Source organism: Herpailurus yagouaroundi, unplaced genomic scaffold (genome assembly GCF_014898765.1).
Source record: "Herpailurus yagouaroundi ecotype Mexico unplaced genomic scaffold, PumYag 195, whole genome shotgun sequence".
NCBI classification, from domain to species: Eukaryota; Metazoa; Chordata; class Mammalia; order Carnivora; family Felidae; genus Herpailurus; species Herpailurus yagouaroundi.
In genome coordinates this window covers 12,799,609-12,824,733 of record NW_024412426.1, presented here as the reverse complement: position 1 = coordinate 12,824,733, position 25,125 = coordinate 12,799,609, and the positions used below count along the sequence as shown (strand labels likewise).

General features: G+C 36.5%; 1 protein-coding gene across 4 annotated transcripts in view; it reads right to left on the bottom strand.

The window, feature by feature from the left end:
* HMCN1 (hemicentin 1) overlaps positions 1 to 25,125 on the bottom strand; it is a 492,563-nt gene that overhangs the window by 7,120 nt on the left and 460,318 nt on the right. For 3 of the 4 annotated variants that reach the window (XM_040446605.1, XM_040446604.1, XM_040446607.1), the window contains 11 exons: positions 24,842 to 24,979; positions 23,686 to 23,807; positions 22,768 to 23,005; positions 17,893 to 17,955; positions 16,737 to 16,856; positions 15,443 to 15,577; positions 12,883 to 12,996; positions 12,254 to 12,379; positions 9,026 to 9,154; positions 6,806 to 7,156; positions 2,837 to 2,956 (listed from right to left, as the gene is read on the bottom strand). In XM_040446605.1, the coding sequence (XP_040302539.1) occupies positions 2,837 to 2,956; positions 6,806 to 7,156; positions 9,026 to 9,154; positions 12,254 to 12,379; positions 12,883 to 12,996; positions 15,443 to 15,577; positions 16,737 to 16,856; positions 17,893 to 17,955; positions 22,768 to 23,005; positions 23,686 to 23,807; positions 24,842 to 24,979 (1,656 nt within the window). The remainder of the gene's footprint in view (positions 1 to 2,836; positions 2,957 to 6,805; positions 7,157 to 9,025; positions 9,155 to 12,253; positions 12,380 to 12,882; positions 12,997 to 15,442; positions 15,578 to 16,736; positions 16,857 to 17,892; positions 17,956 to 22,767; positions 23,006 to 23,685; positions 23,808 to 24,841; positions 24,980 to 25,125) is intronic. The other variant, XM_040446606.1, reaches the window with a different exon arrangement.

The window sequence follows — 25,125 nt, the reverse complement described above, 5'->3', positions numbered from 1 at the left end:
AGCCAGAAAAGATGGAGCAATCGTGCTGTCTTCTGTTAGCTGACAATGTGATGATGTCTGGTTTTTATTAAATATTACACGAAAATTACTATGATAGAAATTAAAGGATAGGGATTTTATAACATAAATATTCTACAAGAAAAGAATACAAGATGAACTGAAAAATTTAATATTAATAGCTTTAGGACATATGAATGCATTTAACCAAGTGCTTCTGGATACATCAAACAATAATTTAAGATAAACATACTTGAAACATTTGTCTTATAGAAAGAATAATTTAGATTCTTGATAATATTACGGATTCCTTTTTAAAAACGGATAAATTAGGGGCGCCTGGGTGGCTCATTCAGTAAGCATCTGACTTTAGCTCAGGTCATGATCTCGTGGGGTCATGAGTTCAAGCCCCGCATGGGGCTTTCTGCTGACAGCTCAGGGCCTGGAGCCTGCTTCAGATTCTGAGTCTCCCTCTCTCTCTGCTCCTCCCTCACTCACACTCTGTCTCTCTCTCAAAAGTAAATAAACATTAAAAAAATTAAAAAAAAACTTGGATAAATTAGAACACTAATTTCAAATGCAATGCCAATAAAGTGTTTCTAAACGTTTAAAATTAGATTAGTGGGGCTTAAAATTAGCAGAAAGATCTTTTAGTTTCTCCTCTCTGCTTCTTGGGCAAATCATTATCAGTCATGTTTTTTGTTTTTCATTTTGTAGTCTGGTGACTTCCACTTTTGACTAGCGTCTCTGTCCTTGTGTAATGTCAGATTCACTTTAATTTCCTTTTTATCACTCACAGTTTTATCACTAATGTATAAAGCTTCAAGAATGCACATGTGACTATCAACCTTTTTTCTCTCATAAATGCCTGAAACACTTTCTAAAGCTATAACAAGACTCTAAGTTATTCTTCAGATTAAAGACTGCTTTAAAAAATGTAATTGTTTTCTCTCAAGTCTTTTTTAAAACCACAAAAATATGTAACCCATTTAAATCACAAACATTTCAAGTGACACCTGTTTCTGATTTGTTCCCATTATTTTCCACTCTCTGAAGCACAACTGAAAGTTGAAAAATGTTTTGAACTGAATGAGTGGTGAGGGCATTTAAAGAACAAACTGCCATAATTTAGAAAAAAAGAAAAATTCTCTCATGAGAATATGATACAATATAACACTTAAAAATCTGGCTAACAGGTTTTGTAATTTGGTTGGTTATTCCAAATGCTTTCGTATCTACTCTGCTTCCTTCCTTGGTGCCTGGCACACTCACAGGAAGTGCAGTGTTAATGTTGGGCATTGCCACTTCTTCAGAGGTTCTTGGGGTGACAACCTGGGGAGGGTTATAAAACACGGACAGTTGTAAATGCTCTCACCTTACCCTGATGCTACAGTACAATGACCCTGGTATTCAAAGCATCATAGGAGAGACAAAGGCCCATTCTAGACATTATGAGATCTGTGATCAAGTCCTACCCTTGTTCTTGATTATTCTAGGATATTAATGCTCATGTAATCACTCTGAGAATTTATTATCTGTGGAATGGGTACAAATTATTGCCCTTGACATATCTGTACTGTTGGTTAAAATGAGTTAATACTTTGGAAAAACATGGCTATAATGTAATATATTATTCTCGTACTTCAAACCTCAGTAGAAAGTTCTGCATAGGGTTTTAAATAAATGTTTGTGACAGATGGCTGGGAGCGAAGGTTATTACGGTGTTCACTTTCCTTTTCCAGTCTACATGATCCAGTGGGGGATATCAGGGAGGGAATGGGTGAATGGGTGAGGGAGGGGTTAGAGCTCATGGAACTGAGGTGGCCCCATCATACATCCAGCTCTTGTTTCCTGGAACACACTTTCCGTGACTTGAAATCCTAGCAAGTCTTGTGAATCTCACACAGAGGGAAAATGTAATCTAAATTTGACTGGTACTGATAAGCACTCCTTTGGAGATTTTATTTGTTGTACTTTAGCAAAGGATACAGTTTGTATATAACAGAAATTAATATAATTCAGAGGCTTGTTAAGACCTATATACTACTTCTGATTTTGTCCACAAAATTGAGGGGGTTTCTTGACGTAGGTTCTTATTTCTTTTTGATCTAAGTTTGCATTGCAACATAATATATCTCATTAAAGCAAAATGCTTTACATATTTTTGTGTAAAGAGGGTAATATTGAGATTGATAGTTTTTTTTTCCTTTCTACCATCACTACACATTGTCCCAAACTCCGTTATAGTACCTATAACCCTGTATATTATGTTTTTATTAACATGTCTGTTTCCATTGGACTAAGATATTAAAGGGAAGAGATTATTTTATTCATTTGCAGATGCACCTTTTGCATTCTGCACTGCCAGTTCATGATTGTGCCACATCATTTGTAGACTCAAAGAATAGATTGCTTAGTTGACCACCCACTGTTTGCCAAGACAAAAAATAGTGCCTAATACTGGAGTAAAATTTATCAAGGTCTCTTCCTATTTCCTCTTCCATCTTGGCTGAACTTTGAAAAGACATTTGAAGAGGTTTATTTCCACTTATTTTTAAAAATATATAACATGAACTGGTTTAGGCATTCTTGCTCCTTCTATAAGACTGAACCAGTACTGATTCTCAACAATTTTCCTTTGCCTACTTGCTCTCTTACTGGTTCTCCTACTTGCAAAGGCAATGTTTAAAAATAAATATGACCAAGGGGAATGAGAAGGAAGAGGAAGCAACTAGGAGAATATTTAAAAAAAAAAAAGAAAGAAAACATTATTTTCTCACACTCTCCTACACCGGCTCTAAGTCAAGTCGCAGCAATGAACAGCCCAACTTTTTCTTACCTTGACAGGTCTTTCCATTGAGCGTAAGCTGATAGCCAGGTGGACAGATACACTGATAGCTTCCAAAGGTATTTTTACATTCGTGCTGGCAAGTGTCTCGGTTTTCACATTCATCAATATCTACGCAGAAAGAAAGCAGGGTGTACAACCATGCATAACAAAGGCAGAAACTTGACAGAACCAATTATACACAAGTTGTGGATATACAATAGAAAAACTTCTATTTTTTACAACTCATGGGATTTAACATGCTCAGAGCTGTTTTATATCAGGATCTGTTTTTAATGGAGTCCAATATCAATTGTACTATTTCATAAAATATGAACATCTCTTCTGTGTGTAAGTATATATGAGCTGAAGCCCCAAACTGGCCAATTTCTATATTTCTATATTAGGAATGGCAGATGAAACAGATTTGTACAAGATCCTAAACCACCAAAGTACTAAAGTCTTGACTTTATACTAGGTCTTTATACCCTTCATACTCTTTATAAAGTACGTAAAGTATACCCTTTATACCCTTTATACTAGGGTTTACTTAAAAGACGAATTTTCTATTGGTGTTAACTAGAACAAGGAATGTTTGTTTTTATTTAAACTTTAGTCTCCTGTCTCTCCCTGCACCTGCCCCCAACATCCATGCGTCACTTTCCCGTATAGAGATAGCAAGTGGAAGTGTTAATTTTGTGATAAGCATATTCATCACACTTCATGCAATTATAAAGTACTAATGGCAACTACATATCTATGGTTGCTATGACACCTTGAGCCCACTTTACTCCTCAAAACTTCAGTCAATTCTTTTGTCAAAAGTAATCACTGATGCAGATTTGTTGGAAGGTTCATATACGACAATAAAGGGAAAGCATTTTATATTAAACAACTACTTATCTGCTATTATTAAACAAAGCCAAGAAAGCAGCAATAAAAAGGAGAGTGAGAATGGGTGATAAAAATTAATTGCTATTTGCTTTCAGGATAGGAGATGTTATTTGGGAGGCCTCAGATTCCTTATCGCAACTGTGTTTTGCTTAATGTTAGAATTTTTCATAGTTGCACCAACCAGTGGAAGAATGAAGAGAGAACATGATGTGAAATGGCAGCAGGAGTGCTGTCGGGTGGAAGTAAAGAGGAGATGAAAACTGGGAGGTGACACAGAGCAAAGGGATGTGTTCATTGTACATGTTTCACATATGCTCAGAATGTAACTGCAATGATTCAAAATCTGTTAACGATAAACACTCATCAAATAGTTGTTAATGGTTTTGCCCCATTTTAGTTAACCAAAGCATTTATTCCACAACTTGTGTGAGTTATTTTTACTTTTTCCCTTTATAATCTGCTTCAACCTAAAATAATCACAGAAATGTAAACGATGAGGAAATCCAAGAAGTCAATATCGCTCTTGCCAGAGTATGAATTTTAAAGTGGCCCCAAGTGTAATTTCTGCATTCAGAGGCAGCGCAGTGTTCATTTCTCCTGTTAAGCTTTGGAATCATTCCCTCAAAAAGCTAACTTTTAGCCCAAGTCAAACAAGATTGCATAGTGTTAATTTGAATCTTCTGTAAGATAGACATATCCCAGATGGTTAATTAAAGGCATTTGGTGTTAATTGCAGCTTGCTCGTAACATAATTCCAAAGCTGTCTGCAATCTTAGCGTAAATTTCTTTATTAGTATGAACACTATAAAATACTCATCCTATTTTAAGAAATAGTTCTAAATGTCTATTAACTGCCCCCAAACAAAACTTAAACATCCAGTAATTGATGAGTTTTGGAAGTTTACTTCAAATTCTCCATGAATGGTTCTCTGAAATAGTAGCTGCCTCAAACAGCCAATGGTTTGGGGAAGATAATTCTTATAAATATAATATTAGTGTAATATAAACACAAAGACACAGAAAACATTTATGAGGGGCGCCTGGGTGGCTCAGTCGGTTAAGCGTCTGACTTCAGCTCAGGTCATGATCTCACAGTCCGTGAATTGAGCCCCATGTCGGGCTCTGTGCTGCCAGCTCAGAGCCTGGAGCCTGCTTTGGATTCTGTGTCTCCTTCTCTCTCTGCACCTCCCCTGCTCATGCTCTGTCTCTGTCTCAAAAATAAATAAAAACATTTTAAAAAAAGGAAAAAAAAGAAAGAAAACATTTATGAGACTCTACTATGAAACTGCAGGGCTTAGATAATGATGAAAAAATGGAGGATGTAATCAGAGATGCCTTCTTAAAATGACTGGGACCTTCAGATGACTTAAAAGAAATCAACTAGATGGAGTATGGTGTGGGGGTGTAGTTTAATTCATGTGGCACACCATAAACAAGGGTGTTGGACAGGAAGGTAAAGGTAGAAGAGAAGAAGAGCTTCTCTAAGGTGAAGTCAGAGAGTGGGATGACAATTGGAGATGAAACCTTTTAGTGGGAATGACTATTTGGAAGAAACTTTGAAAGACAACATGTCAAATTTTAATTCTGTCAATCAAAAAAAATGGTGAAAAGTTCTCACCAACAAAGAGTCAAGTCAAAATTGTGGGCATGAAACACTACCAATACTCAGAATGGTTTGGAGCAAGCTGAGAGTGGTATTTGATATCCTTGCAAGGATTGTGGAGTCCACAGGGTCAGTAATTACGTAGTGTTTGAGCATATAAACTAAATGTTGAGAATTGGTAATGAATGCATTAATGTTTGAAGTTCAAGGAATAAAAGACACTAGCACTGCCCTTAGTTTTACTTTTTTCTAGGACACTGATCACAGGGAGAAGATTCCATGTGCATCATATTACCTTTCAGATACATCAGGACATCTAGACAAAAGTTCTGGAGAAAACCGGACTTAAAGAGAAAAGTTTAAAGTTTAAGTATCCAAGAGGGTCATAGGGTCCAGGTGGGTCCACAGAAGAGTGACTGAGAAAGCACATCTGAGAAGACAATGATGTAGGAACAGAGCTTGGAGAGTAGAAAAAGAAATGGCAAAAATTGAAGTCAATTTTTTAATGTTTTAAGAAATGTGTAACAGAAAGTATATTTAGGAGAGAATAAGTGAAGTGTAGAATACTTAAGAAAAGTGCAAGAAAATGAAGTTGGCCTGTGGGGTCTTTAAATTGAAACAAAAGTTCTTTCTTACCGCCCTCCTCCCTTTCTTCCTAGCTTTCTTTTGTCATCTAACAAATAGTGGGGCTAATTTGTGTTTGCTAATTTCTCTTGGCACATAGTTCAATGGCATGCAAACTGTGGACACTCACAGATAATTGAATTAAATGAATGACAGATGGCAATGTTTGCAAATTAACTGAAAACAAAGTCTCAATTCTTGAGTTGGAAATTACACTTTACTTTTGCAAAGAAATTAAACTGTAGACTTGTGAGTTTAGATAAAGATATTGAAAGCACATATTTTAGAGCAATGAAAGCAACGTAGTTTTGTCCTGGCTCACATTATCTTTTCAGTGACTTCCATATATACAAAATAATCAAACTGAGAAATTCCACGGGGGTGGATGGGGGTGGGTGTGGGACAACAGTCAACACAGTGTTGGTTGTCACATAGAACGAGCAGTTGACTGAGTAGCTGAAAGTTTCACTTTTAACCCACTGCTTTGGCATCAACCAGATATAGCCATAAACTGATGGTATTATATTATGTGGCAATATGCATATTCTCTTTTAAAAAATATATTCTAGGTGTCACTGAAATTTATTTCTACACAGCATTAAATTTAGCAACACTTTCAGGAGTTGATCAAAAGAGAGAAACTGCCAATATAAAACAATCATCAGAATGCACACATGTAAATGCATCATTTACTTGAATAAAGTTTGTAATAGTTGTAATAGTTGGAACTTTGAGTCATCCCAGATTTGAGATCAGATGTAGTTCACTGCACCCAAAATACCACAGGTGCTGTGCATATGCTTAGACTCTGGTCCATACGTGAGCCCACAGAAAGGAAATGCAATATGGCTGACATTTACCTACACATGTGTCACGGCTCGCCTCAGAGCCTTCAGGACAAGTTTTCCTAATAGTCCTTCTAGTCCTGGAGAGAGATGTTCTGCTGTTTCTATACTCCGAGTAGGAGCTGTAGAGATGTGAGTACTGTCTGTAATGCTGTTGAGGTTGATAGTTGTTTCTCACAGGGGAGAACCGTGCAAGGTTATAGCTATTGTATTGGGTGCCATAGTTAGGCAGCCTTTCCAATCCGGCGCAAGATTTCCCGTCCCCTAATAAATGTTGACCTGTTGGACAGATACACTTGAAGCTGCCGGGGGTGTTGGAGCACTGATATGCACAAGGCTTAGGCACTTGTTCACATTCATTAATGTCTGCTCGTGTGCCATGATACATAAAAAAGAGAAAAAAAAAACACATATACATACACAACACAGGAATAAAGAATCAGTCTCTGAAACAAACTGAAGACATTACGTTACCCTCCAAAGCTACAAATATAGTAATTTCTCAATTGTTGAGAACTTTAGAGAAAGCGTTCATCATTTATTTAGGAATATACAGAAAGGTTCTAAGGCTCTTCCTAAAGATTGCTTCACATATACAGTAGAAACCTAAAGGATCATATGGGAAAATGTGGTGTTTCCAGAAAAACTAGAGTTCAAAGTTAACACAGATCTTAATTCTGTTGGTGGAGGAAAGGACTCAATCACATTTCTAGTTTGCATTTTGTTGTAACATTCTTTAATCTTTCATACAATTACAAGTTTCAGATGTGGTAATATTGATATAACTACTAACATTTTTCTTTTGTTTCTTTTGAATCAATATTATTTAATAATCAAGCCAAGCACATTTTTTTATAAAAATTTAAAAAGGAGATTAAGACAGAATTATTTCTTAATAAGATATAAATTCACAAATCCATAAAAAATTTTTTAAAAAGTTACTTTTCTTCCTATTCTTGGGTCAACACATAGTAAACCCTCCCAACTTTTCCTGTAAATTGGAAAAGCAAATGAAAACCAGAGAACAAAACCAACTTCTTTAATTCATTACCACAGTGGCATGAAAGAAAGTAACACGAATAAGCAGAATAAAAGTAGTATATTTTACTTTAAAATTATTTTAGTAGGCAAAAGTTAAAATTACCATTTTTAAACTCTTTAAGGGAATGGCCCTACCTTCTTCATTGGTTTATTCCCCAGTCCAATGCCTGACATTCAACTTCAGATCAAATTAATGAACAAATAAACATATTTCATTCTGCTAGGTCACTGTTATGACTATCCAAGATGTTAAATTACAATATCTAAACAGAAGACTAAAATGATATGTTATGTACTTCTGCTATTAACAAGCATTTATTTTAAAAACGTTTCTAGTAATTGTATTACTTTCAACATTTGCTCTGTGCAAAGTACTATGCTAGTGACTGCATAAAGACAGGACAAAGTCTTTATGGGAGAATTTGCTATAAAAAATTGTTACGTAGACAACCAAGGCAACCAATTTTAAAAGTGTAGTATGGCCCACAGGAAGCCAGTAGTTAAAGCCCACACAATTTTTTTGCACTTAAATATTCCAAGAGGAACATAATTTCATAGGTCAGTTTCTTGATTATAAGTGCATTAATTAAAAAGAATCATATGGTTACCTTCTTACAGATATCTTCTATTGTCTGTTACCTGCCTTATTTATATTCAATCATAACTAAGATGGAAACAAACAGGCCACTGGGAGAACTGAGTGAGATTTTTAGCATAGGGGCACATAGTAGGCACTAAATATCTGGTAAAGTAATAGTTATCAACTCACTTAAATTGCATATTCACATCTTAATTCCTCATGCCTAAACCTTCATATTGCATTCAAGTACGCTTCATATTCAAATAGAATGTATCTGTGCAAAAAATGTATATAGAGAGATAACCAAAGAGAGACAATCTTCATGGTGAAGTTGCCGCAATAACTACAAAGGAACCTCACTCTGACACGTGTAGCATATAGTAAGCACTCTGTAAATGGCTATTATTATCACTTTAAATGTCAGTGTAAATTGCATTCAATATGGAATCTTTAAGAAGTAATTAAAAATGTTATTAATTACTTAAACTAACTTACAAATTTTCTAATTGTCCCAAGAAAGCTTTTGAGGGTAGAGAGTGATCCTAATCCAGTTGGTAAGGCTAAGTGATTCTGTTAGTAGCTTTATTACTCAGTAAGAGTTCCTGTTGACTTACCCATACAGGGTCTCCCAACTCCTTGAGACCGGAAACCTCTGGGACACACACAGCGATAGCTGCCTCTTGTATTCTCACATATCTGGTTATATCTGCACTGATGGGTCCCATCTTTACATTCATCAATATCTACAGACATAAGACAATAAAAAGTAATAACATATCCTCTTTCAAAACCTAACGTCATTATATTTGAAATGAACATTCTTTAGAACTATCAAAGGTTGCATTTCTCACCATGTAGCTGAGACTGGGATTCAAGTTCTACTCTGCCCCTTGTTGTTCCTTTTCCTTCTCTTGCTCCCTACTATGGCAAGAATTTTACTTTCAGCTTTTTATCCCTTTTCTCTCTATGTTCTCCACCTCTGACTGTCTTATTTATACTAGTGACTCTAGTAAGCTCATGGATGTAGACTTACAGCAATAGTACTATGTTGTTTCTTATCTACAGCCCCATGTTTCTAGCTGCTGGCTGGTCCTCTCCATGTCCATCCTTTACCAGTACTTCAAACTCCACATGTCCTCAGTGTCTTATCATTCCTCTCTTCTTTATGATAACAGCATTCTTCTTTCCTCAGTCAACCAGACTAATCTATAACTAACTCCCTCGGTTTCCAAGATTGGGTAATTCTACTTCCTTCAGTCAACCCCTTAAATCTCCATTTCCATTTCCACTTAGCTATATTTTTGCTGTAGCTTTGTTTTTTGTAAGTATTAATTTGTTTTGAGAGAGACAGAGACAGTGTGAGTCAGGGAGGGGCAGAGATAGGGGGAGACAGAGAATCCCAAGCAGGCTCCGCACTGCCAGTGCAGAGCCTGACAAGGGGCTCAAACCCACGAAACCATGAGATCATGACCTGAGCTGAAATCAAGAGCCAGATGCTTATTGACCTAGGCAGCCCTTTGCTGTAGGTTCTTAAATAATCTTCTGATCTTTTGGCTCAGTTCATCTCAGATTACTCTTATACATAATTAGAGTCAATAGTCTTTTTTTTATTAATTTTTTTAATGTTTATTTATTTTTGAGAGAGAGACAGAGTGTGAGTTGGGGAGGGGCAGAGAGAGAGGGAGACACAGAATCCAAAGCAGGCTCCAGGCTCTGAGCTGTCAGCACAGAGCCTGATGCGGGGCTCGAACCCACAAACTGTGAGATCATGACCTGAGCTGAAGTTGGACACATAACCGACTGAGCCACCCAGGCACCCCAAGAGTCAATACTCTTAAAAATACTTTAAATCACACATAACTGCACATGATGCTCTGAGTTGGCTACTATTCTTAGGAGTTAAAAAATATTTACCTATATCCATACTGCTGGAAAGTCTTTGAAATCTGATAGCCCAACCCCACCCCCAGTTTTTTTTTAAGTATACTAAGCCCCCATGTACCTCAACAAGTAACAAGTGGTCAGTATTCCTTCATTTATATCTATACCCTCCTCTCACTGTTATGTTATTTTGAGAAAAATCAGGATATATTGTAACTTTTTAAATAAATATTTCAGAGTGAAAACTTTTTTTTAACAATTCTTTTTATTTATGTTATTTTTAAATGTTTATTTTTGAGAGAGAGAGAGAGAGAGAGAGAGATCAAGTGCGAGCGGGTGAGGGGCAGAGAGAGAGAGAGAGGGACAGGGTATCCGAAGAGGGTTCTGCACTGACAGTAGAGAACCAGATGTGGGGCTTGACCTCACAAACCATGAGATAATGACCTGGAGCCAAAGTCAGATGCTTAACTGACTGAGATATCTGGGTGCCCCTTAACAATTCTTTTAAAGTCTTTTGTGTGTGTGTGTGTGTGTGTGTGTGTGTGAGAGAGAGAGAGAGGGGGGGGGAGGGGCAGAAGGCAAGGGAGAGAGAATCTTAAGCAGGCTCCATGCCCAGTGTGGAGCCCCACATGGGGGCTCCACCTCAGGACTAGGACTATTAGATCATGACCTGAGTTGAAATCAAGGGTTGGACGCTTAATCGACTAAGCCGACCAGGTGCCCCTGAACTTTTATTGTTTTAAAGTTTTATTTATTTATTTTGAGAGAGAGAGGGGGAGAGAGAGAATCCCAAGCAGGCTCTGCACTGTCAGCGCAGAGCCTGACATGGGGCCCAAACCCATGAAACTGTGAGATCATGACCTGAGCTGAAACCAAGAGTCAGATGCTTAACTGACTGAGCCATGAACATTTTTTTAAAGTCTCACTTTTAAAATGAGAAACTTACACTCAAATTTCTTTGCAATCTTAAGACTTGTGCAAAGTCAGATAGGAAGGAAGGATGATTTTTAAACTGTTTACTTTAAGTCCAGCTCTCTCTCCCTCATAAGGGACTGTCTTTCCTTTTTGCACAACCTCCACCTATTACCATTCCATTCAAGGCTCTCTTTAAATGTGATCATTTCCATGACATCTCATATCAGATATGATCACTCTTCCAACTATTCTTCTACAATTTTATTTGTACCTCTTTTAAGGCATTTCATTCCCTCTTGTAGTATTTTTTTTTTTCTTTTGGTGAGGAAAGTGGAATTGGTCACTCTAATTAAGTAGACTGTAAGGACATGAGAGCAGGAACGCAATGTTTCATTTTGTAAGTGATGCCGCTTATAGTTCTACAAATTAAGGCAGAAAGAATAGAGAACATAATTTATTTTATTGTCTAGTCATTGACTTGACACTGAAGAATATTCAGTCCTAAGATAAAACGTTTTGAACTTTTAACAAATCTGTATAAGCTTTTCTTAACCACCTGTGAAATTCTAAACATATATACTAAATTTCATAGTAGACATGTGAGATAATATGAATTTATGTGGCTATTAAACTGTGTAAGCCAAATGTGTAATTGATGGGAGCTCAAAATGGTAATGAGTCTCCATGGGGAGCTTCCGTTTCTTGGTATAGTTATGAGCCTGGGACCCCAGAGCTCAACCATACTAGAAGTTGAGAGTAAAAAATCTGTGAGAAAAAGTGAGCATGAGCAAGGGAGGGGCAGAAAGAGAGGGACAGAGAGGATCCCAAGCAGGCTCCACGCTGTCAGCAAAGAACCTGAAGCGGGGCTTGAACTCACGAATCGTGAGATCATGACATATCATGGCCTGAGCCTAAACCAAGAGTCAGATGCTTAACCAACTGAGCCACCGAGGCACCCCTACTTAATCATTAGTTAAAAAATGGATGCCTTATTTGGCTGGTCAGTGGCAAACATATCTCAGTCATCGAAACAGCCATACACTCACCAATGCAGGTTCCATTTTCTGCCTTGGTCATTCCGTTTGGACAAAGATCAATGCACTTATAGCCCCCACGGGTGTTCTTGCAGTGTTGATCTGGTCTGCATACATTTTGTCTGCATTCATTCACATCTTGATAAAAGAACAAAGGTAATGAAGATTGAGAAATTTCTTTTCCACAGAAATCATACCTTTGGATTTTAAGGCGAAAGATGTTGATTACATAATCACTGTGTAAGATTAAAGTGTTTAAATCCATGAGGGTAAATAACACTATTTTAAAACAGAATGATTAAAAAAATTAATTCACATAGCTAGTAGCCATACCAACGAGTTCCTCCTTTTAGAAAAACAAACAAATAAATATCTTTATGGATGTAACCATAAATATTATGCTTCTGTGAAAAAAATTAGTAAACACAATAGGGAACTGTTAAAAAATGGTTATGTAGCCAGAAAATGAAACCTGTAAAAAATAGCATTTGCTTTCATTTTGTTTATGCATGCGTTGCGTACATGACGGATGGAGGTATCTTACATATGAATTCAGCCCAGGACACAGCAAAGGGATTAGATCAAATATCTTTAGAAATTACAAAGATGTCATTGCTTTGAATTTAAAGCCCTTTTCATACCTATACATTTTCTGCCTTTGAGCTGATACCCAGGTTCACATCCACAGTGAAAACTTCCAATGGCATTGAAACAGCGGTGGTGACAGGGGCTGGATTCTTGACATTCATTAATATCTGTTAAATAAAACAAAACTTTCATTATATGCTATTAGGAAACTTGGATTAATTTATTTCAAATGTTAAACATTTTAATGATATCATTATCATGTTTAAGATCTTCCCTGAAACGAATCCAATACAATTGCTCTCAAATCTAATACAATTGCTCTCATATGATCTGCTAGATAATTGACAGGATTAACTTCTGGAGAACATATCTCTCAATACTCCTCAAAGGTAGACATTTGCTAGTGACTCCAAACTATGTGGATGCAACACTTCCTTACTTTATTTTACCAGATGGCTCCCATTTCTGTTTCTAGGAATGTTGCTGACAGACTAGAACACTGAAGATGGTGGGGGAGTCAAAGTCTTCTGCAGTATCTTTTGCAATTGACTTTCCTTCCCCAGATTTGCTGCTGTCAGCCCAATGCAGGTCTTTACCACTAAAAGCAGCAACTTTGGCATTTGTCAGTGTCCACAGTCATCACCAAATTAATCTTCCCAAATGCCATCTGGGGCATAGTAGAATAAAAAAAAAAAATGTGCAGGCACAAATCCCCCAAATTTGTGTGCATTTGCCTGTTTTATGTACCTTTTCCCCTCTCCTTCCTTCTAGTCCCAGAGGAAAAGAGACCTCTTCTCCCATGTAAGAAAAGTTTCTCTGCTTGAGTGTTCGAGCTCTGAGGCCATCTCCTCCATCCTCACCAAGATGAGGATTGTGGTCCATCCATCATTCCCTCCTTGTGTGCATTTTTAAAGTTCTTCCTCCTTACTGTCATCTTTCCCATACCCCTATGGACATAACCCAGTCTCTCCTACCATAATCCCTCTCTCAGGTCTGTCTGCATCTCAATTTCTTTCTACTTCTCTGTTTTTCTATCCCAAATCCTTCAAAGGAACAATCACCATACTTAGGCTTTTCATATCCCCACCTTACATTCCCAAACTCAAGATTGCCTATGTTTTATTTTGTACTTGTCTTCCATTTGAACTCTTTTATTTATATTTTTTATTTTGAAATTTCTTTTCTTCTTAAAGTTTTTAAGTTTTAGTTACTTAACATATTGTGTAATATTAGTTTCAGGTGTATGAGCTCTTTTAATCTTTCAAAATCTGCATGTTACTATAAATGCACAAAGTCATCATATACTTTAAAAATGCTTTCTTAGTGTAGTTTTTTTCTTCTTTTTTCTGCTTGGCTTCCTTTATCTTTTTTACCTTCCTTGTCTACCAAAGTCAACCTGCATTAACAATCTAGTATAAATAATAACATGTCTCTTGTATGTACAAATGCATAACTCTAAAAATATAAATCCATTTCCTTTATCTTTGGTTATTGCTTCGTTTCTACACAAGTTATGTATAGTTTTCTACATCTTGGTGTTTTTACTCGACAATACCTCATGAAAATTCCTCTAAGCCTAATAGTTGAACTGCATTCCACTCTATAATGGCCGTACAATGGTTCCTGGTATGGACATACCATAATTCAATCACTTTTGTAGTATTGTTAGGCATTCAGTTTTGTATCCGCTATTTCTGTCTCTATGAAAAGACCCTGACAGCAGCTTTATTCATAATTGTTAAACCTTGGAAGCACCAGGATGTCCTTCAGTAGCTGTATGGATAAATAAACTATAGTACATTAATAAAATGGAATATTATTCAACACTAAAAAGAAAAGAACTATCAACTCATGAAAAGACATAAAACTAAAATGCATATTATTAAGTGAAAAAGGTTAATTTGGAAAGGCTATATGCTATGTGATTCCAACCATATGATATTCTGGAAAACATAATACTGTGGAGATAATAAAAAAGATCAGTGGCTTGCCAGAGGCTTGGGGGGAAGTGAGGGATGAATAGGCAAAGCATTGAGGATTTTTAGGGCAAACTATTCCTTATGATACTATGATACAGGATACATGTTATTATTTGTCAAAATCCATAGAGTATACAACACCAAGAGTGAATCCTAATGTAAATAAAGAACTTTGGGTCATAATGATGTGTTGATGTGGGTTCATCCTTGGTAAAAATTTTGCTACTCTAGGGCAGGATGTTGATAGTGGGGGGTGCTATGCATGAGTTGGGGTGGGGAGTATATGCGAAATCTACCTTCCACTCCATTTTTCTGTAAATCTAAAACTTCTCTAAAAAATAAAGTCTATTAAAAACATCCTGCAATAAATATCTGATAGTCTTATGTGGTGGGGTCTTATGAAATAGAGCCTCTTAGATCATGCTATATAATCTCTTCTCTCAAATATAATAGGCAAATGTTATTATTCAAAACTATTGTGCTACAAATATTTAAAATAGCCATGGAATATTACATCTAAAATCTTATCAAGAAGCACAATCTATAAAGCAGAGTATCCTTTAAATGATTCAAAAGGCAGAGAGTCTTAATTCTTAGTATAATGAAGATAAAGCAAGGGATTCCATTTTTATACCTTGGCAACTCAGCCCATCAGAAGTTCTTCGAAAGCCAATTCCACAACGGACCACACAGCGATAGGATCCAATGGTATTGTCACAGTCCTGACCAGCATGGCAGGCATGTCCACCTAAAGCACACTCATCGATATCTGCAATGAAGTGAGTCATTCAACTAAGATGAGTTGAAGAAAACCAACCCAAAAACCTATATAAAATGGGGTTAAGAAAAGCCATAAATGATACTTGAAAATGTACCAGAGCAAGAATGCTGAATAATTTGGTTGAGTCCTTTCAGGTGGATTAAATTGATGATGCGTTCATAGGAGTTTAGTGTGATATCTTTGCAGACTAACTCATCCATTAGACCACTGACAAATTAGGTGGCTTTAAAAACATTACTTCTCCTTTCTGATATTTCAGTTTTCTCATTTATAAAATGAGGATAATATCTGTCTGTCAGTGTTGCTTTGAAAATTAAAGGAAATCATGTATATAGGTGCTCAATCTACACCGGACATTTCCATAAAAGTTATTTTTATCCCATCCTACACCCTTTCTCTCTCTTTGGCATTTAGAAGGGCGTTTCCTTGGACATAAAGGGAGTAATCCTTTTCTGTTTTCATCATTTAAAATTTTATTTATAAATAAGCTTCTTATACAATTCTAACTTTGACGTATATTTAGAGTCTGATAGAAAAGTACTTTCTGGGGTGAGGGGATGGGCAAAATGGGTGAAGGGGAGTGGGAGATACAGGCTTTCAGTTACAGGATAAGTCATGGGACTAAAAGGCACAGCATGAGAAACACAGTCGATGATATTGTAATAGTGATGCACTGGGACAGATGCTAGCTATACTTGTGGTGAACATAGCACAGAGTATAAATTTGTCAAATCGCTAAGTTATATACCTGTAGATAATGTAACATTGTGTGTCAACAATACTGAAAAAGAAAGTTTTTTTTTTTCAATGTTCTTAACGTGCTACTAGGATTGTGCAATTTACTTAAATTCCTTATGTAACTTTATTTCTTAGTTTCGTCATTGTAAAATGAGTATCTCCACAAGGTGTTGTGGGGATTAAGTGAGTTACTACCGGCTTCCCTGCTTGTACAGTGCCCCACATGAAGGCAGTGTGTGAGCAGTATTCTGTCTGTTCCTCTCTCAACCTGAGAGAAGATCTTCTGTGTTTATTGCCAACATGGAGGAGGAAAGAGTAGGAAAGAACACTGGCCTGCCACACTTTTCCTAGGTCAGAGCTCTCTGTGACCATGCTTGGCTGTATCTATTAGGCTTAGCTTTGTGAATACCTTGACAAGTCCTTCCGTCGGCAGCTATGGTGAGGCCTTTTGAGCAGGAGCAATGATAGGTTCCCACGGTGTTGTGGCAGATATGGGAGCAGGGATTCCCGGCCGCACATTCATCTTCATCTGAAACAAGGAATAAAAAGGCCCGATTGGTCTGTAAACCCCCTACTTACTAGAAGTTAGTAAAGTCCATGAAGGTAGTTTGTAAAATAGTTGCTTACAGAGCACAGTGAGTTGAATCAAACCTAACAGAAAATGCTCTAGGTGCCGCAGAATAGAAGCATGAAATAAATTAATTTTGGGTCCCCAAATAATCTTTGATAGTGAAGATGTTTAGATTAATTCTAAAACAACAGGGATGATAGCTAAGATATAATGACTATATCCTGGGATCTAAATGCTTTTTTACCTACCTTAACGCATCCCTCACAACATGCCTAGGAGACAGATGCTTTTATTACTATCCTCATTTTGTAGGATAAAATTGAGGAACAAAGAGGTTAAATAAATTGCCCAAGGTCACACAGGTCATTACTGGCAGAGCTGAAATTTGAACCTGGACAATACAGTTTCTAAAGACCACTTGTCTACCACTATCCTACATTAAATTGCCTACCAGTGAAAGAAAGGCACTGTGTATGCAAACTTGAGCTCCTCCAGCTGTTTACTTAGCTATTTAGTTATCTGTGGCTCTCTTGTACTGGCACTTGATGGGGCTGGCTTAGTCATTAGTCCTTGGCCCACAGTCCTGCCCTTATCCTCTGAGCAGTTCTAGGGTTAGGTGGCTCAGAGTTGGATTATTATTATGTTTCACATCCATGGCCATCAAATGACAAGAGTCCAGTGTTTTGTTCCTGTGCTCACTTCATCTCTGTACTTGATCACGATCCCTGACACACTTGATTGTGGTCAGATTGAAAGAGTACGGGCTTTGCAGCTGCCTTAAATTCCAATCTAGCTCTGACACTTGATAGCTGGGTGGTCTTAGGCACCCCCACTTAACTTCTTTCCATCTCGATTTCCTCACTCATAAAATGGAACACTTGTAAGACTGTTGTGAAAATTACAAATCTAGCAAAATGGCAATAAGTGTCCATTAAACAGATTCCATTACTAATATTTTTTTATAAAAACAAAAATTCATTATTCCTGTTCTTACCAGCACAAAAGGGTCCAACTGAGTCTAAGGCAAACCCAGATGGGCACTGATTACTGCGATCTCCTACCACAGAGAGAAAAGGAAAATTAATGGCTTGTTAGAATGTCAGTACCTTGTTTCTTTCCAGTACAATCTTCCCTGGGAAGATATGCCAAAGATGGAACACATTGTGCAACAAATGCAATAGGTGAAAACAAGCAGGAATGGAAGACTTTTCCTGTTCCCAACTGAGAACTAAATGAATCACAGTCCAGAGATGATTGGCAAGCAGCCATTGGAAATAGATTTTCTGTTTAAATTTATTTACATTAATCAAAAGAAAATGAAGCCAAACCATTCTGTGATCATGCAAAAGGATCCAGAATCAATGTGTACATAATGTATAACCATAGACAAAGTCCTATTTATTCTTCTAGCCTTTACTTATGCTGCCTGTTCTAGAAGCAGGAACACTATTTTCAAGCCACTTAAAAATAACTTATGCCAGTGACAACCAGAAACTCGAATGAAGAACTTCTCTCCTTTTGTAGATCTCTTTCCTTTGCAGTGTAAATCATCTGGGTCAGAGTCCCCTATGTGTGACCAATTGTTTCCCATGCAGTCAAAGCAAGGGGAGACAGGCATATTATGACAAAAACAAACATAGTAACAAGAACAAATAAGCTAGTTAGGGAATCTTTCCTTAGAAAGTAACTCTGCCTTCACTGGTTTAAGCAATTTAGCAAATATTTTTCAAACATTATTGACATAAAGAAACTTAAACAAAACACCTTTCGAGTTACCAAAGTATTCCTTTTTTTAATTCTTTATGTTATAGTTAAAGTATGCTGTTTTGAATTATATTAGTTATGATTTCCTTTAGACAGAGTGGGGGGCAATACAAAATATTTGTTATTGCAATGTATAATAATTACAGAAACTTTGAAAAGTATAGATTTCCCTGTAAATTTGTCACTTGAAACAAACTACTGCCAACATTTTGATGTTTTTTCTTCTATAAGTATACACTTCAAAAAGTCAGGATCTTGCACTCTAGAGATTAATAATTGTCAAAGTTTATTGGTCATAAAATAGAGGTTATTAAAAATATAGATCCTTGGTCCTATCCCAGTCAGCCTAGGAAGCTCTGTTTTCAATCAGTATAAAAGTTTCCTTATAATCACTGTGGTGTGGGCAACCCAGGTTTAGATCATACTGTATGCTGCTTTTCAATTATTATTAGGCCATGCATACTCTTCTTTGTTTTATTGTCAATCCCCAAAACAGTAGGTGGTACACAGAAAGCACTGAACAAGTATTTTGAATAAATGAGCTAAATATTCCTTTAAAATTATTTTAATGACTGTTTAAGAGTTTATCATATAGCTGTGCCATCATTTACATATTTACCTCTTGCTTCCAGGATATTTATTATTGGCCATTTCTGTGATTTTCTTAGGGCAGACCCCCCCAGAATGAGATAACTACCAAGATCTGAATGTTTGAAAGGTTACTGATACATACTGCTTTCCAGAAACATCACATGAATTAACCACTGATTGCAGTATGTACTAGGGTGTTCATTTCCCCATACCTCTCTGATACTGAGTGGTTATCATATTTTTAAATCTCTGACAATGATAATTGGAAAATGGTACCTCATTGTTTTAGGTTATATTTCTTTGCTTATTAGTGAGGTTAGACAGTTTTTCACATTCATTTTGTCATTATTATTTCTTCCTTTGTGAATTTGCTGTTCATAGCTTTTATGTATTTTTTGTTGGGGTGTTGCTTTCTTTTAATTGATTTTTAACAATGCTTTTAATTCTTTTTAATTTTAAAAAAATTTTTAAAGGTTTATCATTTTTTTTGAGAGAGACAGAGACAGCACAAGTAGGGAAGGGGCAGAGAGAGAGGAAGAGAGAATCCCAAGCAGGCTCCATGCTGACAGTGTAGAACCTGGCGTGGGGCTCGAACTCACGAAACTGAGATCACGACCTGAGCCAAAACCAAGAGTTGGACACTTAACTGACTGAGCCACCCAGGCACTTCTATTTTTATTTATTTTTTTAAGCCAACTCTATGCCCACATGGGGCTTGAACTCACGACCCTGAGATCAAGAGTCGCATGCTCTACCCATTGAGTTAGCCAGGCACCCCTTCTTACTGACTTTTAAGAGCCTTGTATAAGATTAATCATAGTTATCTATAATACACAATGCAAATATTCTTTCTTGATATATATTTCACCTTCTCAATTTTGTTTTTTTCTCCCATGAAGAAGTGTTTAAAAATTTACTTGTAGTTAAACTGATCTTTCCTTTATTTTTTCTGATGCCTTTTGCTAATGAATTTGTAAAATATAAATATATTTTATAATTATATTTTAAAAACAAATTTTTTATTTTAAAGATATAACAATTTTTTAAAAATGTATTGATTTATATTTGTGAGTTGACTTGACCAGCAGTTTCCAAATGCTGATGTGCAGACCAGATACATTAGAATCATTTAATGCTGCGTTAAAAATACAGACTTCCAGGCCCTACCTTAGACTAGCTAAGCCAAAGTCTCTGTGCCTTGAGATCTGAACTTTCATGAAGCTCTCTAGGTAATTCTAACTGCATTGTAGCCAGAGCTCTTGTCTAGACCCAATACAGAAGAGAAAGAACTTGGTGGTTAAGCAACCAAGAATGCAAGCTTGCCCCCTGGTGGTCACTTATAAAGAAATTGCAAGCACATAATTCTTGTATTTCACAGGAACCTCAACAAATGTGCACAGATACCAGATGTAATTCATAGACTCATAGTAGCTAAAATAGTAAGGGGTTATAAATGTCCTATAGTGTGTCTTCTCCAATTGTGGAATCCAGATCCCCCAACTACAATGTTACAGATACCACAAAGACCTTTAAGCAGTTCAGGCTTAGAGAATTTACATGATTGGGCAACAAACGTACACGACTTTAAAAAATCATTTTAATTCCCTTTGTCCTGGATGGTGTAAGTTCATTTTTAACGAAAGTCTTACATCAAGTTGTCTTATTTTAATTATACTAAGTACTGGAAAAAGTAAAAACAGAGATTAGACTTGAAAAGTGGGCATTGAGGAAAAGAAACAGAAATCTTCATTCCAATGGCTCTTTTCTTTTGTCTCTGTGACCTGAACATGCACAACCATAGTAAAATGAGGTGGTGATGGCGACATGTGGGTGGTGTGGAGCTCTACTCGCTATAAGGCTTATGAATCTATGATTATCTCAAAAAATGTGAACATGTTCTCCTAGATTACTATGACCTCAAATTCAATGACAGTTCTGATAGCTGTTAATGAAGAAAATAGTCATATACACAAGTGGTGAAAGCAAGAGTAAGCTGCAAAAATGAATTTTTAGTGTATGGAGCATGATAAGACAAAATGATGCTACTTAAAATCTAATTGGATCTACTTAAGAAAGCCAGTACATAGCGAAGGCCAATATGAATTATATTAAGTGTACTCATAGGAGCCTAAAGTTCAAAGTTAAAGCCATTCAAACACTTAGTGTCCATAATAAAACCACATGCAAGTATCTCTTAGCATCAAAGCTTCATGGAACACAGAATGCTGATTGTTTGGATGTCTCTTACAACTAAACAGGGATCTCAGGGTAAAGACACATCAAAGAACTACACAGCATAGAGAGACCACTGAGATCAAGGGTTGTAGAATTATGCTTAGAAAATGAAAAGCAGTTGAAACATTATAATGTCCAGGAATAAGAAATGACAGTTGGAATCCTGATTATTTCTGCACAATTTTTAAAAACTGCTTTTAAAATATGGAAACTTTTTTTTATTAGTTTAGGTTGACATACACTTTTTAAAATAATTTAAATCCAAGTTAGTTAACATATAGTGTAATAATGATTTCAGGAATAGAATTTACTGATTCATCACTTACACACAACACCCACTGCTCATCCCAACAAGTGTCCTCCTTAATGACCATCACCCATTTAGCGCATCCCCTCACCCAACACCCCACCAGCAACCCTCAGTTTGTTCTCTGTACTTAAGATTCTCTTATGGTTTGTCTCCCTCTCTGTTCTTATCTTATTTTTGCTTCCCTTCTCCTGTGTTCATCTGTTTTGTTTCTTAAATTCCACATCTAAGATCATATGATATTTGTCTTTTTCTGACTGATTTTGCTTAGCATAATATACTCTAGTTCTATCCACATTGTTGCAAATGGCAAGATTTCATTCTTTTTAATCCCCAAGTAATATTCCATTGTGTGTGTGTATGTATGTATCTGTGTGTGTGTGTGTGTGTGTGTGTGTGTGTGTGTGTGTGTGTGTATGTATATCATACCACATCTTCTTTATCCATTCATCAGTTTATGGACATTTGGGCTCATTCCACTTTGGCTATGGTAGGTCAACATACACTTTTACATTGTTTCAGCAATTAAAAAAATTCCTTGACAAATACAAGAGTCAGAATAAGAACAATGGCCTGGCGCACCCAAAGAAAACCTCATTCTGCCAGAGGATATATTTTTAAACCTTTCTGCAGATTAGTAATCCAAATTAGAACTCCAGTGGGATTGGCTTTAAAATGGCTTTACCTACCACAAAACATAGACAACATACATGAAAATCTTATATCACTAGGTTTGGTCTGTGCCCTAATATCTTTATTGTGAATGGCATCGATGCAATTCTTTTACCCTTAAGTTATTAAATACATTTTTTTCCTAAGATTTTTAAAAAGTAATCTCTACACCCAACGTGGGGCTCAAACTCACAACCCCAAGATCAAGAGCTGCAGGCTACACCTACTGAGCCAGCCAGTTGCCCCCATTTTATTCTTTTAGAAAGGACTGGATGGAAAAATGATCTTTGACCAAGGTACCTTTGGAAATTGAAGCATGGATTTTAAAACCCAGTGTCTCTTCTAATTGGTTGTAGTCAGATTCTACAGAGGAAGCATGAAGTGTTTCTACCAAGAAAGGCATTCTTCCCTGTGCCTCATCATAGAAAACTGTGTGGTTCCATGTGTATGGGACGCTGATGCCATCAATGGTGAACAGCCGGGTTGAGTAGGCATACAGCTGCCCAGGACCTGTCTGAATGTAGTCCTCTGTGTAATCCTAAGGAAGACAGTATAGATTTGATGATCAGATCTTTTTTTCTTGAGGGTATTACGAGATGCACAATTAGAAAAATAAAGGCTAAGAGGCTAAAAATATAGCTTGAACAGCATGATTTGAGCTGCATGGGTCAATTTATATGATCTTTTAAAAATAAATACAGTACGGTACTATAAGTGTATTTTCTCTTCCTTGCAATTTAATAACATTTTCTGTTCTCTGGCTTACTTTATTGTAAGAAAACAGTATATAATACATATAACACAAAAAATATGTATAATTGACTGGTTATGATATGGGTGAGGCTTCTAGTCAACAGTAGGCTATTAGTAGTTAAGTTTTTAGAGTCAAAAGTCATACGTGATTTTTGACTGTCCAGGGAGTTGGCACCCTATATACCCCCATGTTGTTCAAGGGTCAACTATAGCTCTAAATAAAATACTACTTGTACAGTCATGTTCAGGAAACCAGTAAGACTGTGTAAAGACTTATTCCTAAAGATTTTTATACAAAGACAAACTAGCCATTACTAACCTTAGTGGTTTAGATATTTATTCCCTATAGCAAACAAGGGAAACTACACATGGTACCCATGTTTTTTTTTTTTCTATAGATCTTTGATTCCTAATCTTACCATTACTCCAATAAACAGTGAAGAGAGGTTATCCTGACATTTTTACCTTTACAGTGACTTCAGCAGGTGACTGAAGCTGCAGGACATAACCGCTCACAAAAATATCTAGGAGCAAAGCACCATCAGAATCCAAACCCCGGGCAATATGAGTCATCCGCAAGATTTCTCCTGGGAATTACAATTCATTCATTTTAACAGCAAAAAATATATGGTTTGTGTAAGCACACAGCAGACTTACCTTAAGTGTCAGTTCAGCTATGTTATTTTAGTTCAAACTTCATAAACAAAGGCAATAAAAGATTAAATTAGCACTCAGTCCCCGAATTAAAGTGTTAGGGTAATTGAATGGTATGTTCTAGAATTTCTTTTTCTGTGGCAAAAACGTAGTATATGATTATGCAAAGGATTCCATGTTTTAAACTCACAAGCAATAGCAAGGCAATTCTACAAAAATGGATGGTCTAAGAGAAGGGACAGACAGCTTCACCAGGTAGATTGGCAATAACCATATAGGGCTTCGTTTTTTACGATGCTTCAAGAAACAGCAGAGGGGCATCTTAGTAAGTGGATGGCCATGAAAAACCCTCATGGGCCTCTGGGCTCCATAAAGCCCCTTCCTCAGTCTTTCTTCCTTAAAGAGCACTGCCACTGCGGCTGTTCACCTTTGAAAAGATTTGTAATGGAGGTCTATAAAAATCTGTATGCACTTGGAAAGGACCATGAATAGCTAATGCATACTCATTAAGACTAAGGGTAAAGAGAAAAACCCTTAGCTTTGCTTATTTTTACTTCCATCTTTTTGATAAAAAGATCTCTGTAAGGTATCCTGATTGAATCTCAGGTTCATAGACAAAAGTCTTTATTTAACAGCAAGGACTCATTTTCCTGTTCTGGTTTGGCCTTTAAAACCCTCTCTGAGGATTTAAAGAGAAAAAATAGAGAAATGATGAGAAAACACTTTTGGGGTATAAAAAATCACGATATTGTCTGAAAACATATGGCCTCTTATAGAGCCATGTCAGTAAAAGTTTACAGGGAAATATGAAATTGCTTTTATATCATTTATGATAAGACTGCATCAAAAACTTTAAAATTCTCTGGGGGAATATATAAGTGTATTTTTCTTAACCAGCAACTTTTAGGCAATCCTGTTTTTTATAGTTAAATATTAGACTTAAATATTAAGTTTAGTTGGCACTAACCAGTTGCAAATTCCACCTGGGTTTCTCTCTTGAAGACTGCATTGGTGAGGGTGAAGCCATTGACTGCTTCTCCTATCTCCTTGGCTGTTGTCCAATAAATGGGATTTAGAATAGAAACTATTTTTCTCATTGCTGGACCTAAAGAAAAAAGGATAAATAAGGTAACAGAGAAAAATATTTACAGAGCCAGTTATTCATAAGGATGAATCCTAAATAATCTCAAATAACAACAAAATAAGTAACAGTATCTCACATGTCTTTAAGAGTTTACCATCGAGCGAAGC